Genomic DNA, 17,718 nt, shown 5'->3' with positions numbered 1-17,718 from the left:
TTCTAATCAACAAAATTTATATCTCTTCCGTCAGCCAACTTTCCAGCCACGAACATGGTACGTACTTAGATTATGTTACCTGCAAAGCGCGACGGAAAAAGCTGTAGCAGGTCTCGTTCGGGCTGGATAGGCTGCTGGTTGACGGTGATGGGCTGAATATCGGGTCGATCCAATAGCTCTTGCTTTTGCATTTTCGTTGGCTGTTCCTGAAACAAGAATCCCATTAGCAGTAATTATCGAGGTTACCATATTGACTTTGAAAAGCGGAAGAGGAGAGGAAGACTAGGGTAGACGATGGAGATGCAATTTTCGTAAATTACCAATCTTGCAGCGCTGTCAAAATTTTCGAATAATTAACTCAAGGCAACCTGGATCGTTTACATTCCAAGCGAACCTTCACTCATGAATTTTCTCAATTCTAGGAATTTTTATTCTTCCTGAAAGACCTTTTACATCTTTTGATTTAAGATCGATTGTATAACGGATTGGACGAATATGCCGGAGTAATTTTGGCGGATATTTCGGAAGCGTAAAACAGCAAATAAAATCGAGCGTGGACGTAAACGATTCAGCTTGTGCACAAAAGTGCTAGAATATGAAGAGACGAATTAAGTCGAGCGCAATGTGCATTGTTCCGTTAACCTTTTTGGATCGTTGAATCGATTAGATACCTTTTGGAAGATGGGAATTTTTGAGCGTTCTGATTGTAATATAATTCGGTGGCGTGTGGCGCGCTCGAACGTTTCGATCTATTTGTCACTGAGTTCATGCAATAAGCTTTCGGCCATGGTACCAACACGTCTTGAGACTCGAACTGGAAACAAAAAGAACGAATTTTTTTTATTAATATTCATATTTTTTACTCGCTACTATTTATTAAGATACGTATCTTTCACCTTGAAAGTTATCGTCAAAGGAAATCGCGTTTACGCTATTATAAGTGAAATTTCAACCTGATACGTTTCTTTTATATTGTAGGTCAAAAGTAGAGAAAGTTATTACTTGCAGTGGCTGAGATAAAATTTACTTGGGGTGAAGTTTTACCCATGGCTAGCCTTTAAAGGTTAAATTTATTAGAAATTTCTAATATGGTCATTCTGTAAAAGTATTAATAGGGATAAGGGATATTAATAAAGATAGAAGTAACTATAAAAGGATATCCAGCGTTGGTAATTAAAAAGCTTCATAACCAAATGAACAAGGTACGTGCACAAAAGATTGGACTGGAAAATAGATTTAATAGCGATAGATTCGAACGGTTTACCTTGACTATGTGCATTGGAATAATCGTATCGATTGACCGTCATGCTTGGCGTATTGGGTGTATTTCATAGGCATGTTCGAATACCGTTTGAATTCAATCGTATCGGATGACGACATTTTTAAGCTGAATCGAATAGCCTATATATCCGCAAATCCTTGGAATAGCTTGTAATCCGAAGTTTAAGCGCGTTTACACGCTCCACGTGCTATACACAATTCCATACATTTGAAGCTTTTTGTGTCACTAAACATCTGCTTTTAACTTGAAACGTAAAATAAAAAATAAATTGAAACAGATCGTATACGGGACTTTGAAATGAAAATAAAAATACGAAGAAATAATATAAAATATGATTTACATATCGAATATTATAGCATCGCATTATTTTGCCCCTTTCTAATTTTTCTCTTTTTTGTTATGAGAAATAGTTAAGAATTATTTACCTTTCTATGCCCAATGTTTCGTTTAATTTTCTATCTCCGTTATTTTATTTATTTTAGAAGCGATATTTTATTCATTACAGGAAGTTACCAATTCACTGTATGAACGAATAGATAAACCAAAAGGGGGATGAACAGGGATGAAATACCAAAGACTGATACTAATCTGTATAGTAAATTAAAACACAGAATATAGATATACACTTGGATAAATAGCATAACGAATTAAGAGTTGGCTTTAAGGAATAAACTAATATATTAGGGTGTCTCAAAGTTTCTTTCCTTTTACAAGGAAATGATAGATGCACGACGTTTTCTCTTTTACATTATTTCATTGACTTACGTATAATCCATTTTGTAATAATAGAACAAAATGTTCTCTTACTATTCAAATTGTATTATTTTATTGAAACATGTATGATCCATTTTGTAGTAACAGAACAGTTGTTTGCTTGTAAAGGGAAAGAATCTTTTGGGTCAACCTAACAGAAGCAAGATGCAAAGAGATTGTAACAGGTACGTATGCCTCGATACGATAAACGAACACAATATAATACAAATATTTGATTTGTTACGTTTTATTTACCCTTCTGTGTTTTTGTTCCATAGCCCATACCGATATAACCAGTCGACCGCCGATCCGCAATACTCTTGCAAGTTCTTTCAACGCGTGAACTCGCCTCTCTGTTGTGGCAAAGTGATGCACCACGGCGATCGAGAGGACCGCATCGAAACTCTCATCTCGAAACGGCAGAGCTAGATTATCGCAGATCAATACCTGCAATGTAAACGACGAATTTCAGCGATTAATATCTCGCCTATTTTCTAAACATTACGCGCGTTCTCTTTTACGTTTCTGCGAAAATTGAAATGCCTCATAGACGCGTAAGCACGGTCTATTAGCCACAATGATATTAGTTTCGGTCTCGCTTGTTTTCAATGTTATTACGTGCAGTTGTAAGATAGAATTTAATTAGAAAGACATTATAATCGCGAGATGAGCTATCCCGGATACAATTAATAACGTTCGTTATGATTAGAGCTTAATCAGTTCGTTAGAGACAGGATACGGATACTAGAGTTTATTTCCGGTATTAGACTGCTGTTCCATTTTATGTACTCTTGATATTTATATTTTCTAAAGTGATATATTCACCTCATTTTCCTTTTCACGCGCGATATCCGTGAAACGCTTGCACCGGTCCACTCCTACCTTAAAGATGCTGTGATTAACGTTCAGGTACTTCCCGTTGCCACAACCTGAATAAGAGTGATCGACTCGTTAGCTAACGATCTCTAACAAAGTTTCACAAATAAACGTATCTGCCGCTGCGTTCTTTCAGTCGTTTGCGATTAAACGTGTGTTTTTATCGCTACGAAATTTCTTAACATGGAACACAAATGAAACGGGTCATTAATTTCGCGTGTATCAATTTTATGATAAGCTTTACACGAAGTTTCCCTCAAAGTATCAAGTCTTGCCGCTCGCTGAAACGGAAATAAGACTCGGAACGTACAAATTCTAGGAGCGCGGCAGCACGAAAATAAGATCAAATTGGTCACGAGTGAACCGCGGATTTTACTGCATTTGCGACAGATTTGAGAACGTAAAAACGTACGAAATCCGCGTACCATGCAAAGGCACGGAAAATATTCAGAGTGAACTACGTTCTCTACTATGTATGATCAACGAAATGAATCTACGCGTAAGTTTCTTTAATTAAGAAAAATACGAAATTGCAGGAAAATCCGGGATACAGTTACGAGCGAAATCAAAGGTTTTGCTAGGTATTCCGGTTTGGTAATGCGATCAGCTGATCGGCCTGTAAGAAACAGACCGGAAAACCGATGACTAATTCGACGGGTGAAACCGGTAGTTGGAACGATGAACGAAAAGCGGTTCAGAGGCGGAACACGGTACGCGAACCCGGCCTCAAAGTTCGCTGGTCGATGAGTTTGTGTAATCCAAGGAGAACGTATCCCACGGTATTTCAAAGGTGGCTACGCGACATATCGTTCGACCACATTGCATTTGAACTTAGACAAGCGTACGCGTTACCTGTACGTGATTTACACGAACTCGCGTTGATACATCCGTGCGGAGGTCAATTGATCATGTGAAAGCGCAAGTAGCCGGAGTTAAGAGGCGGGGAAAAAGCGGCCAAAGGAAGGAATAAAGACACGCGTCTATAAATGGGCTGTGGGGCGCGGCTATAGTAAGACTGAAAAATCTGCGAATCGACTCGTGAGATCAACGAGCAGTTAGATTAAATTGTTCCTTTCCGATACAAAAATCTCAGAATATTTTGATTAAATTGTATATGTAAATTGTACAGGGTGTCCCAATGTTGTCTTATAGCGTGGTAACCACAAGTCCGTTGCTTTTCCTTTCGTATTTTGCCACAGTCAAGTATACTTGATGAATTTTCAAACTAAGACTTAAACGAACAAATTTCCTTCCGTGTTTTGTTCTTATCTTTTCATGAGGAAACACCTCGCGCGTATTATGTTTGTACTTGTTATTCAAATCATACAATCTTCCTAAAAGAAAAAAGAAAAGAATCTTTCTTTGGTACAGCGTAATTAATATCACATTGTCCTAAATGAAAGTTTAGAAATAGAAATTCTCGTTGCTCTTTGTACGAAGCAGTGGAATCTTCTTACATCCTCTTCGATGCTCGCCTTCGTGATTTGCCTGTTGTTTTTATTTCTGGGTATCTCTGGCCTTGATTCACCATACATAGAGCAGTCTTTTAGCATGTGCTCGAAGGATCCTGACTTTTTTCTCTCACGTACCTGACACAGTTTCCCTTCGTTTGTACATCGTGCTACTTCGTTTATTCCGTTGACTTCCCATTCTTCTCTTCCTGCCGATTTTGTCTGTACTAGTATCCCATTTTAATTTCATCCAACGGTTTATTTCCATATACCGTTCTCTGTTCACTCTTCTTTGAGCTCCTTGTAACCTACTTCGTTTATTAAACACAACTATTCAACAAATCTTTAAGCGACACGTTCAAACGACGACAGCGATTGTAATAATAACATTTTTTCTTCTATCGTGTACATTGACTATACCGACAAAGCTGTAGGACACCCTGTACATGGTAAATGGTAATATCTTCATTGAAAGGAAACTATGCGATGTGTGAAAAGCCGGTAAAGTTACCAATATCGCAAACAAGGGCTCCCGGCTCCAGTTCTTCGAGAAATTGATAGATTCGTGGCCAGTGTCGACTCTGGACCGTTTTTTCGGCGCATTGCTCGTAAACTTCATGGACGTAGGCTTGCTCCAAGGCCACCGACCGAGCTACTTGCTCTCCGTCGCTTTCAGACATCCCTCTCGCTAAGATGGTTTACCCTCATCCACACGCGTGTCCGCGAAACTGCAAACAAAATCCAGAGCGAACATAAATTTCACAGTAAAATATCTTTACTTACACTTAACAGAGTGCAAGCAATTTTAACGTTGTACAGAAGGATTAAATTAAGACTAAACTTACAACGCTTCTACTTGAAATCCATTGAAAATATTTCTATATATAGGGCGAGTATTTATTTATTATTATAGCGAGATTATTATAATTATATTATTTATAAGCTGTGAATTAAAATTGAGAAAATATGTAGATCGATATCAAACGAGACAAAGTGAAGGAAACAGCAAAAGGCGAGGGACTGTTTGCTCTTGCGGTGGTTTTTGTACTTTTCACGTTACGCTTATTTTGGAACGGTCTGTACAGTCACTGGCAGCGACCGAATAACCGCCGGTAAATAAAACTGATCCTGACTTCTAATTACGATAGAATTTGGATTACAGGACCTAAAATCGCTGCGACTAATTTTATCTCCCTAATCCTCTGCGTTTTTTTTTAATCTGATAAGACACCTACGCAAGGTCACGCAACGATTTTGTACGAAAATTATCCTTGTCGTCCCACGTTAACAATAACGCGACGGTTTCTCGTAACACGGAACCTCGGAAACTCTGCGCAGCGGGTTTCTCGACTCGTGCCACGGTGCATTTTCACTTGCTCCTTCCCTTTATTCGCCAAAACAATCCTCCACGTCGCATTGTCTTCCGTCTTATCACCTACGATGAATGGAAACAAAGGGTCTGTTTAAATTATTCGAGCGCAAGACAGCTACGCGTATCTCGCCACGCCTCTAAATATTCTACGAATATTTTCCATGAGAATTTTTGTTTAGGAAAAGAAATTAAGTTTAATCTCGTAGATCAAACGTATCGTCGGAACTTTCGTTTTCAAACATTCGTCAAATTTCTATCAATTTTTTCGACCAGAACGAAGAAGATACAATTTTGCGTAAACACCTGCCGTGCAGCTACGAATCTTTCAGTTTTTTCGAATCCTCCGAATGGAATCGCTTTCGTTTTCAGCGCTGCAGTCACGTGAAGCACGACTTTAATTTTATTTGGTCATCCATTGATATTCCATAATCGGCGGCCGACGATGGATTCCGGTTTTCAAAGGTACCGGTTTCGTACTTTCTCGTCACTTTCATTTACCAAGCGCTCCCTACACGGTTCCACCTCGATAAGTTGTGAGGAAATCGTTGATGTTTATTAACATCCTTCGACCAATTTTATTTCCAATAAATTCTCATACCTTACGTCTTTCCCGTCGTGATTTCGTGGCGAATATTTCTCTCTTTGATATACCGATAGACTTGTAAATAATCATGATATCAACATCAACGTTTGAAGTTATATTTAGAAAGGAATTAATAATTGAATCGCAACGAAATGAATTATTAATTCGCTTCAACTTGCTTACTTAGTCGCGTATCGTAGATCGTCGGTGCTGTATAAAGAATATCTCGCAAGGAATTTATTGCAAATACAGTATAACGCGAGCTTTTACAACGCGAATATTTATTATATGATATAACGCGGCAAATACGTGTAACAAAGCAATAGATTTGTTGAAAAGATCGAGTGTGATTCAACGATTGAAAATGAATATTTATTTCCATGAAAACGAAGACGTTGCAACGTGATTCGCGACGATTCCCGCGGTGACTGATAACGAAGATCGTAAAAGTATTTTTCAATTTAAAAAAATCTTCAAGAACACAATACGTGGATTTGTATAATTACATTTTTATTAAAATTCAATGAAGTACAACATTTCTTACATACATGAATAATATGTTTTTTTTAATCTACTTCGTATATATGTCATTTGTTTCTAAAATATTGTCCTACTTGATAAAACATAGAAAATAAAAGTCGACATAGCGACGATCGTTTGGAACATGTTACTTTAGATTACGCGAAAAATTCCGGTAAAACGCGATTTTACCGTGTCTCTAAAATAATTGAAGATATAAAAAAATATCTTCCACAAAAGCCGTACCTAAATCGAAGAATATTTACATAGTCGTATAATCTTCTGCATGGAAATCGTTTCATATGAGAATTCCAAGCGCGATTAAATTCGTTTTTTTTTTTTTTATCAAATTAAACGCTTCCTATTACGTACAATTGAAATTTCCGATAAATTGCCGATTAAAATGTAATACAGAAACGCAACGTAATGTATAAAATATTCCGGCGAAGCGGCAGAGCCGGTGGAAAGGTTAAAGTTTAAAAGGCTTTAAAGTTTAAAAATGCCAGCAAGAGTCTAGAGGCGCCTTTTTTAAAAAGAACGATGCAAAGGAGGGTTAAAAATAGTCGTCTGCAAGTACTTCCGTTAACGCTAAAATAACAGCTCCAAATACTTCCGTATTCCGTGTATGTTTCACCGGAGGTTCATCCTTAAGAGGACCTAAGATATTTTTAAACTCTGAACCTCCAAGCTCTTTCATCGAATTCAAGGAAAATCATCCGTGAACATATCCGTCCTCGACTTTCATTCACCTCCACGGTCAAAGCCTAATCGATATTACTTTTTGATCTAACTAAAACGCGTTTACCTTTCCAACGAATTCCAACGAAATAATCACACAAATCATAGAATAACGAAACGAGAGTAAAAATATGCCCATTATGGCCGTTAAACTTTTCGACTGTTGCAACCTTGTTAAAAAGCGATTCTATTGCGATCGTCGCTTTGTAAAAATTGGAAACCGTGAAATTGGGAATAGTCGGTGGAGCGTTTTGGCGGAACACGCCGGGCCAGAATCCACAGGTAGCACGTTCGACCTAATTAATCGTCGCTGGTTGGCCTACATCCTAATGAATCGCGTATTGACCAGTGCAACTGAGCTGCACGCACGAGATTATCGGACGACAGCTGTCGCGAAACCAGTTCGAAACAATAGCTTTAGACATTGAAAAAGAGAAGAGGAGGTGTTCGACTGAACGTACGTTCCAAACTGATATCGACGCTCGAAATTGATATCGCCACGTGATCGCGTGCAGTGACGTTCTTCGCTACGTGCGACATTGCGCCTGTTACTATCGTCTCGTGCATTATTCTCTGCTTCTTTATTTTCCTCCTTAGTTTCCTCGGTTTAACGATGATCGAGAATCGATGAATCGTATGGGAAGAACTTTGCTTAGTTACGCGTCTGCCTGTCGTAAATCAGGAATCGAGAAAATTAATAATAATCGATGCCATGATAAACGGTATTACGTGTTCTTTCGCGCTTTTAAATTTTCCATTAAATGCGTAGAGGAAAAGAGAGAAGAGAAGAGGAGAGGAGACAGGCGATAAAATCGTCTTACTCTTCGGCTCTCTGCCAATTAACTTCGTCGAACGGAATCATCATCAACGCGTCAGAGTGTTGATTCGGAAAATCGATCGGGACTATCTATAATTGGCTGTTTGACAAACCGAACAAAAGGTACTGGAAGGAAACGAGATACCGAGAGTATATCTGTCTGTGAATACGATCGGGTTTTATCGCGTCCAAAGAGAAATGCTCCATATACGTCAATCCATCGATCAATCAACGCTGTTTTTTCCTATGAGTTTCTCCAGGCGTGGAATATTAGTTTGTCCAAAGGAAGGACGACGATTGGAACGATCGTGAAACTGTATTCTAGATTTCGTAATTGCGGCAATGTCTCCATCTAAATATCTTAGCGTGGTAACATTTTCTGCAATCGCGAATCGGACAACAATAACAGCTAAATTTATTACGACCGCTATACAGAAATAACGCAGCAGATCTCATTGCGAAGATTAGATCGCAGTGGAGATTAATTGTACTTTCTTTCGAATGAACGACCATGTAAACTTTAGGCGAACGTTCAATCAAGTTTGTGTAGAGGTGTTTGAATTCGAAGAAAAGAGGAATATGAGGCAATTAGGGTACTTCGTTTAACGAAAGGACTCGGTGTTCTGCTAATAACTCGGTTATAGTTCAAATACTTTATACCTGAACGTTATTCGTATCTGTTGAAGTGGGTCTCGCTCCTAGGAAAACTCTACATCTTCTCTAGTGTTTTGTTTTTGGTACAACGATTCTCTTTGCAGCTGCTCCTCTATTATATTGTCGACAATGTCGACGATAAAGCGCAAATGGCGACAAGCCGAAAGGGTCGGGAAACTTCACTAGGCCTGACGGCCATCAATATATTTGGGCAGCGTAGCCGTTGATCGTTCAGTTAGCCACTGGAAAAGCCAAGAGTCAAGAACCGTTAACCGAGAGTTGTCATATCACGCTACTGCATTAAGTTCAAGTTAAATAATCATCGTTTTCTGTTTAATCCATCTATCCATGTAATAAATCCATCTATCAATGCATTATCACATAGGATAGGAACCACTGGAAATCTTAATTTCTAACAAAGGATTTCTATAATACATTTATCCACGCGTTTGCTCTCTCTATTCCGAGATATAAAACTTCAATTTATAATTATACATATAATTGTGAATTATAATATATAATTGTTATTGGTATTTCTATCGATACGGATACGGTGGTTGCAATAAATGTAATCGAGTATCGTAAAAGTCACATCGATGATATTTATCAGGTAAAATATAGACTACGAAAGGATCAAATATTTCAGAATCCAATACCCGAATCTGATGTAAATCTAATATAATAAACCTAATTGAAATCGTTGTGGCCATTTATGACCCAGAAATACCGCATAATTGCACAAGATAGGCTAAGCCTGTTCCTCTCGTATTTCGCTTGAATACGCCACTAGTGAAAACTTACCGCGCTCGACCATCGAACAATAACTTCTTCTCCTTCGAACAACGTTTCTAAAGCTTCTGTTCCTGGCAACGGTGGAGGACCCTCGTCGAAATGGTCGTCGTCGACGTTCGTTGTCAACATGGACGACACAAACAGGTCGAGTGGTCTTTCCATTAACGAAAGAGGAATTCTGCAAGACGCGTCCGCTCGTGGCTCGTACAGCCACGAGCACGTGAAGAACGACGCAAGAAAAGAATAACAGCTGAGAAGGGAGAAACGTCGAATTGAAAGAGCAATCCACAGGTAGATCGATCCTCCAGAGGGATTAAAATCGAGAGCGACGCTGCTCTTCGACGCTCTCCGTGCATCAAACACAATAAGCGTCGAAACTCAACTATCGCGCCTCCTTGAGCACTACGTTTCTCATTTATGAAATATTATGAAACGATTATGCATCTATGTATATATTTGTTAAGATACGTAGTAGTCTTTGAATAATTATACTTAGGAAAATTCGTAAGTTCACATTGATTAAAAAAAAAGGAGTGGCCTTGAGTAACCGATATGAAATAATTCCATTCCCAGTTTAATCAAAAAGGGTCTAAACGAGTTTATCGTCGATGATGCGATACAAAGACGTTACAAATTACCACCAATAAAATAATAATCATCGTGTAACGATTCCTTCGTGAACATTTTACCTGTTAATTTTCTCACTCTCTCTCTCTCTCTCTTTCTCTCTCTGGATTTGCAATTCTCATTTAGAGTTTGATCATTGGTAAAATACGTAAACTAGAAAAATACGGGAAAAATGGCTATTAGCAAACATACACACTTACATCTCCAAGAAGAAGATATCGAGCAGGAAAGTCTTCGTTAAAATAATCCACCATGTACGGTAGAACATTTTTATAAATATGTGTGAGAAAATTTCATTCATAGACCGATATCGGATGGTGGTATGCATCCGCAATAGAACAGTTCTTGCAGAACCTTCAGAATCAGCTTATCGACCCTCTGCTTTTCTTTGGCGCTAGAATTGACATAGTTGTCCCTGTAACGTAGATAAGGAATTGTGTACGCTTGGCACCAACGTAGAAATTCACCGGTGTCTTCCGTGCGAATGAACGTGACGATGGCCCAAAGCGTGCACAAGTTCCGCGACTTCCGTTTCGTTTGAAGGTACAGCTGGCAGACGTCCAGGAACATCATCAGGTCGACGACGCTCTTCCCCATGGATGAGTAGGCGATCGTTTTAAAAATCTTTTTTCTTTGAAAAATTCTATTGTTCTTAATCTTGCATATTTTCTTCTTTTCTTTTATCCTATGTTTTAGCATGTGCAACGAACGATCGCTCGGAATTAGCGATCTTTCTTTAACAGATTTTTCAGGAGTCTTTATAAATTTCGTGAATTCTTCTTTCCTTTTCATGCGCTTCAGAGAAAATGAATCGATCGAAAACACGCTGATATCGCGTCCTTTGATGTTTTAAACGTTTAATGGAATTTTCGTTAAAGGTTTTTTATAAATGAAATAGTTCGTAATTGTTTCATAGTTGATACTAAATTCATGATCCTGACAATCTTTTTTTCTTTTCTTTTTAAAGTTAAGGTTTAAATTAAAAGATAATCATCTTTCAAACGATTTTTAATTGGTCTGCGTTTTCATCCATCCAATATTTTAAATGTTCAGTAAAATCTTCGTCAGAGGTTCGTCGCTAATCTAATGTAATCATCGTAAGAATCCACTATTTACAAAAGTTCGATACAAACATCCCGATATTTGATCAACATCGAGTATTTTCATCTCCTTATCGCGTACCGATAAATTCGCATTTTACTGTCTGCACATCGATCAAAGTCTGTCGAACGTTCAAACAGACCCTTCTGCTGATTCGGTCGACAGTTCGACGAACAGATGTCATTAAACATCAAACAACTTCTCGATTCTAAAATCGAACAGAGATAAATTCTTATCCAAGCGAGTAAAAAATCTAATCCGATTTTTATCCAACTCAACTGTGTCCTTATTGAACACGTGTGATATCATTTCATCAACTAAAAACTCTTCTCTTTAATCCCCGCGCTTCTTTATTACACTTTATGGATTCCCTTCTCATTTTGCTCCGTTTCATCCTCAAAGTCCCCTTTTATTTCAATCTTCGCGTTTCTTTCACTAGTATTCTACTAAATCATAACTTTGCCACATCTCCTCTACGATCTTTTATCTCGTATTACAATTGCCTCCTTCTTTTCACAGCATCTTCTCCCTCTAGAATCCACTTATTTTTACTACAGTTGCTTCTACTTAATCTTTTCATATTTCCTTTTTTTTATAACTCATCCTCACCCTACAATCTTTTGTCTTTTCTCATAGCTGCCTTTACTATTTAATTATTTTAGCTTCCTTCTTTTTATACTTGTCTCCGACCGTAACAAACTGTTTCTTCTTATCATCTCAGCTTCTATTTAATCCTTCCAGTTTCTCGTTTCTACGGCTCTTCCTCGCAATCTGTTTTCTTTTGCTGTTATTTACTCCTATCTGCTACTATAGATGGGAATATATTTTACAACTTCACGCTCCAAAATCGTCCGTCTTTGATTTTACGGTTGCCTGTCTTCCTGTTTCGACGTCAACGACAAACCGATCCAAAGGAGGCTGCCTCGTCCAACGAATCGTTCCTCTGCGCATATTCTGCACGAAATAACGGGCAGATCGGATCTTTGACGTACGGAAACGTTATCGGTGGTTGGCAAAACCGCCGGTTACACTGTCGGCGTGTAATCAGAGAGGCAAATCCCCGGAATCGATGGAGCGGCTCACCACGAGTGCACGGATCACAAAAATCCGCCGTGAAAGGTAAACGGTACACACTTTGCTTCTCTTCGTGTTCTCCTCGACTTGCCCGTTTCCAAGAACAGGGAACGGCAGGATCAATCCGTGGAACCGCGAACAGCGTCACTGCTCTCCATTCGTGACGCTGCACCGCCGCCCCCGCTTGTTCTCTGTACAGACAGCCACCGATAGAGGCGGCGGTGGTAGCAGGTGGTAGCAAGCCTTCAAAGGGAACGGAGGAGGCCTCGTTTCTCTGCTTTTCTGTCGCTCCCTCGCTTCGACCACGCTATTGACTCTCTCTCCCTCTCTCCCTCTATCTATCTATTCTCTCTGTCTCTCTCACTGCCGCCTATACTCGTTCTCTTTCCAACCCACGCCCAGCTACTGCTTTACGTGTCTCTGTCACACTTTATCGGAGACATCGTGGTCCTGTGCAGACACATGCTGAAAAATGGAACTTCGCATGGAACAGAGCTGAACGATTCTCTGTTGTACCAACAATGGATCTTGGTTGGTTGCACCAACAACCAACGTGTTATATCAAGATCTTTCTTTTTTCAGTTTTGCTGATTTTCCGTACGTTACTCTTTATACAGACCCTTCTCACTTTGTAGGACGCAGTAGTAATCGAAACTGTGTTTCTCTAGATATAAAATCTTCCTTCCTTCGTCTTGACATCCATGCGATTTTTCTTCTTACTCTGAAACATATAGCCGTAATCGAACTGTCTTTTTCAAGCCGTCCGTAGAAATAGAATTTTTCTTTCTTCGTCTTGGCACATCTACGCGACTGTCCTTCTTATTTTCAAGCATATAATGCAGTGGTCGAACTGTTTGTTTCCAGCACCGAAATTCTGTCAATTGTTACAAAATTTCTCTCTTCTTCGTCTTGTCGATTTCTTGTTAGTCTTTGCGAGAGACGTATACTAGTAACGAAATTTTCTTTCTCGAAATCTTCTTCCAGCTTCTGTGATTACTTGTTACTCTCTACAGTTCTTCTGATTCTGGTACACGTACTTCCTTTCTGGTGCTCCTAGTTCTTTGTTATCCTCTATGGACAGCTTTTCCTAGCTCGCACTCTGTTGTATCAAGTAAAATATTACTCTGCTATTCTCTGTATGTCACCTTGCTTCTCATTCCAGTTTATTCCACCAAATAGAGTACCCTGCTTCAGCTATTGCGGTTCAACCGTCCCCAGTTTCAGCCACTGCTTGTAATCTTATATTTCCGTGACCTATCCAATCAACAGAACTTTCCTCTTCCACCCTGCGCTGTTGTTCCACCATTACGCTTTATGAATCTCTCTTACTTCTGTCCATTTCATCAACTAAACTCCCTGTTTCGCCTTACGTATGTCCGCTTCTCTATTACACTTTTTATTGGTTCTCGTTTTTGTCCATTTTATCTTACGACGCCCTTTTCGTTTCAATCTCCGCGGCTTGTTCTGCCAGTACTCTACTAAATTATGGCTTTATTACAAAACATAACCGGTTACCATAGGATCTTTACCTTAACATTTCCTTTTATCCTAGTTGCTCCCATTTCACTCTCTTTTTCTTATCGATTTCGCGTTTTTCGCCGTAAAATCTTCTATTACTTTTTATCATAGTCACTTCCACTCGGTCGTTTCCTTTTCTTAATCTTATTTCTCGATTATTCTCCCTCTCCTTTTCGTTTAACTCGCCTGTGATCGTGTGCCTTTCTCCGTTCTTCATTCATGATATTCTTCCTCTTCTCCTCTCTTCCTCTCCGCTCTGTGTCACTAACGCACGTATACTGATACATCCTATCACACACACATACGCGCATATACTGACGCCACCAATACGCGGCTGCGCGTTGAATTTATTCGATATCCTCTTTCACATAACCGGGTTAATTTCGGTCCGCTACTTTAACTAATTTAACGACCCACGTTGGACCAACGTCGAACAACGTCGCACGCTGTATCGGTTGCTCTTGGCCGAAACACGCACGCAATTTCCATGCACGATCCTTCAATCCGCCTAGAGCTTCGATCCTCACTACGATAGCCCGAGCATTTGAAAGAAAAACCGCTTTTACTCCATTTACGCTTTCACCGTCACGATACGATGAAATGATTTCTGGACGGACGTTATTCGTGAAATAAATTACAACTCGCCGATGAAACCATGTAATTCCACGTAAATTTCACGTGAATTTCACGTAAATGTAATCTACTTAAATAATTCCATAACGGGATTTATATATTAAACGTGACGTAAGTAATCTTCGAATGAAATTCACGGCCAATCTTAGCGAAGGAGATATGTATTGGGTTGGCAACTAAGTGATTGCGGCCTTTGTCATTAGGTGGTAATGATAAAATCCGCAATCACTTAATTTACAAGCCAATAATTGTAAGGTTTCGATCAGCTATGGAGAAGCAACGCGTTGAAAAGATTCAACAAAAGGCGTGCGTAACGGTTCGTCAACAACGACGACACGTATTACGTCCGGAGGCAGTGAATAGAAATACCTAGGGTAAGCTAGAATTTACAGCTGTTCCAAGTGATAGTGAAAGTGTCGAGGAGAAAGGAGAAGATAGGAGCAAGATAGCGCGGAAAACGTTTCAGGCACGCGCTCCACGTTGAAACACGATTTCAAGATCGACGGTGTAATTCTCTGATTATTTTCTTTATAGAGAACGAATCTCTTTGTACGTCAGAACACGGTTAAATAAGATGAATTTCCTATGATAAATAAAATTATTCGAAATTTCCCTTAAAGTAATTCGATTTTGCACAAAATTTCCAATTATCGAGATTCTTAAAAGCTGTCGACACAAAGAATTGTACCATAATATTATATAATATAAATAATTAATATTATTAAATAATAATTAATTAATGAAATAATTAAATATATATATATCAATATAAATATATTATATTAATATAATATATAATAATTATAATAATATAATATATAAATTCCTGAGACACAGTGCTGAACATCGTGGCTATCGTACGCATCCTTTTTCTCACATTTATGACATTGTTCTTAGCAATTTGAACCTTCAGCCACTGAGCGGTAGAAGGATAATGTTTGGTATCTTTCTCGATTGTAAGATACTCAAGGGCGTAACGCTTTGACCTGACGTGATTCAACTGTTTCCTCTAAACGTTGCTTCTAGAAGTCCAAGGAATTATAATTTGCTTCATTCTGAACGACACCGTATGACATATGGCTATTTTAATTGCGTAAATCGCACAGCTATTCGTTCTAACGCTGTACATACGACGATTCATCTATTTGATCAATCCATCGGTTCGTTAAAACACTCTGTAACGCGCTTGCTGAATTTTACGTTTGTTTCGTCTTGAAACTTATACTTTTATCCTCTGCATCGAAGATAGCAAAGTGGCTTTTCCTGACGCGATTAAACAAATAAATCAAATTAAACGAAGAATAGAAGTGGGGCATTCGAAATCTCGTGGAAATCGAAATTTCCTCAGAGAAATTTAAACCTCACAACGAGAGAGAATCGATTACGATTCTCAACAATTATTACGACGAAGAAGTGATTACAGCATAATCCATAATTCACATCGCGAAAACAGAGTCTCTCGGGTTTCTCGACGATTCAACGTCCACGAAGAGATAAAGTCGAAAGATTCTGCGAATGTTAACAATCGTGAGAAATTGTAGAAATTGTAGAAAAATATAGGGCGGTAAAACGATCGATGAAATCTCGCGGAGATCCGTTTCGAGGTGGGATGTCTCTTCCGAACGATTTCACCGACGAGTTTCAAGTTTGTCACCTATTTACGCGACGGAGTTGTATCGAGGTCCTTTTTACTCGTTTTTCTATAGACGTCCTTCGTCGATCGAGTCCCAGTTCCAACGCAATAGACGCCTGCGACTTGCAACTTTAACCTAATTACAATTTACACAACGTCGAGACCGATTTTCTTCTCCTCCCTACAGTTTTCCATTTATCGCTTTACTCCGATCACTTTTTCAGTGGTTCAGTAATTTTTCAATCGATGCTCGAACGATTTAACTCGAATTTCCCTTATCAATCACATTTATACGATAATTAAAAATCTTTCGTGCAATTAAAACGAACAGAGTTCAGATAATTAACTGTTTCTAGACTAAACATTCGTAGCTAACGTTCAAGTGGTTTCCAATGACCGTATGGAATATTATTAATCCGTTCGAGTTTGCTCGCTTGTTCTTTGTTTCTCCATGTATATTATATGTATAGCAATACATGTAGAGTATAATAAGAATCGTCTTATTACTCCCGTTGTCAATATCTTATTCGTGATAATTTATTCGCCATTTCTGGATTTTGTGAGTCGTAATATCTGTATTCAAAATACTTTGCGCCAAATTTACATGTGCAAGAATAAGGATCGGTCTAATATTGACTGACGGTATTTAATTTTCAATTTTGTGACTAGAGATATTATTTACCGACTGGAAAAAAGCTATTGGATCAACGTGATTTGGCAATTAAACAATTTAACCGGTAATGTGTTTCTATGTATTGTGTAAATTTATTCTTTCGGAGATCGATTCTGTCAACTTTTTTCTGTTCCTTCCTTTCGTTAATTGGACAGGCGAGACGTTGATGTTTGGCTAACAGTCTGCTGCAGTCGGAAGAATATTTTTAGCTATACAAGACGTTTCAAAGTCATCATAGCACATTCTTTGTGATCAAATTAATGAACATTTCAAGATCGTTCGAAGTTGGCAAAACACTCAAAGCGCGAGAACCTTCTACCGTCTTCTATTAACAAAAAATCATGCAATAGGTTTCGAAATTATATCTACGACAGAAACGTTCCAAAAAATTTACAGGAAGAGATCTTCCAACGGATCTCTGTCCAAGCTTCGTCTCTTTAATGCGAATTTGTATAAATATTCGCTGCTTGGTAATTACAAATTCTCCGCTTAACGATACTAAATTATTGCTGAAATAATTTACGATTCGAGATTATTTTTCTGAAAAAACAAACTAATTTTCTCGAAAGGTTTTCATCTCCTGAGTCACCCTGTAAACGAATCGATTCGTCGCTCCTTGTTT

At 38.6% G+C, this 17,718-nt stretch overlaps 1 protein-coding gene across 10 annotated transcripts in view; it reads right to left on the bottom strand.

Annotated features, from left to right (window-relative positions):
- LOC122573696 overlaps positions 1-17,718 on the bottom strand; it is a 46,241-nt gene that overhangs the window by 10,861 nt on the left and 17,662 nt on the right. For 4 of the 10 annotated variants that reach the window (XR_006318800.1, XR_006318798.1, XM_043740418.1 and 1 more), the window contains 5 exons: positions 4,874-5,090; positions 2,861-2,964; positions 2,291-2,482; positions 672-814; positions 80-206 (listed from right to left, as the gene is read on the bottom strand). Coding sequence is in view for 8 of the 10 variants with exons in the window: in XM_043740418.1 (XP_043596353.1) it covers positions 80-206; positions 672-814; positions 2,291-2,482; positions 2,861-2,964; positions 4,874-5,042 (735 nt within the window). In the remaining 2 variants the exon portion in view is untranslated. Of the gene's footprint in view, positions 1-79; positions 207-671; positions 815-896; positions 1,216-1,264; positions 1,508-2,290; positions 2,483-2,860; positions 2,965-4,873; positions 5,091-9,051; positions 9,288-9,846; positions 10,597-10,664; positions 12,941-17,718 lie in introns of those variants that run through there. The other 6 variants (XM_043740417.1, XM_043740416.1, XM_043740419.1 and 3 more) reach the window with 6 other exon arrangements.

Source organism: Bombus pyrosoma, linkage group LG12 (genome assembly GCF_014825855.1).
Source record: "Bombus pyrosoma isolate SC7728 linkage group LG12, ASM1482585v1, whole genome shotgun sequence".
Lineage (NCBI taxonomy): Eukaryota > Metazoa > Arthropoda > Insecta > Hymenoptera > Apidae > Bombus > Bombus pyrosoma.
This window is presented reverse-complemented; position numbering and strand designations above follow the sequence as displayed.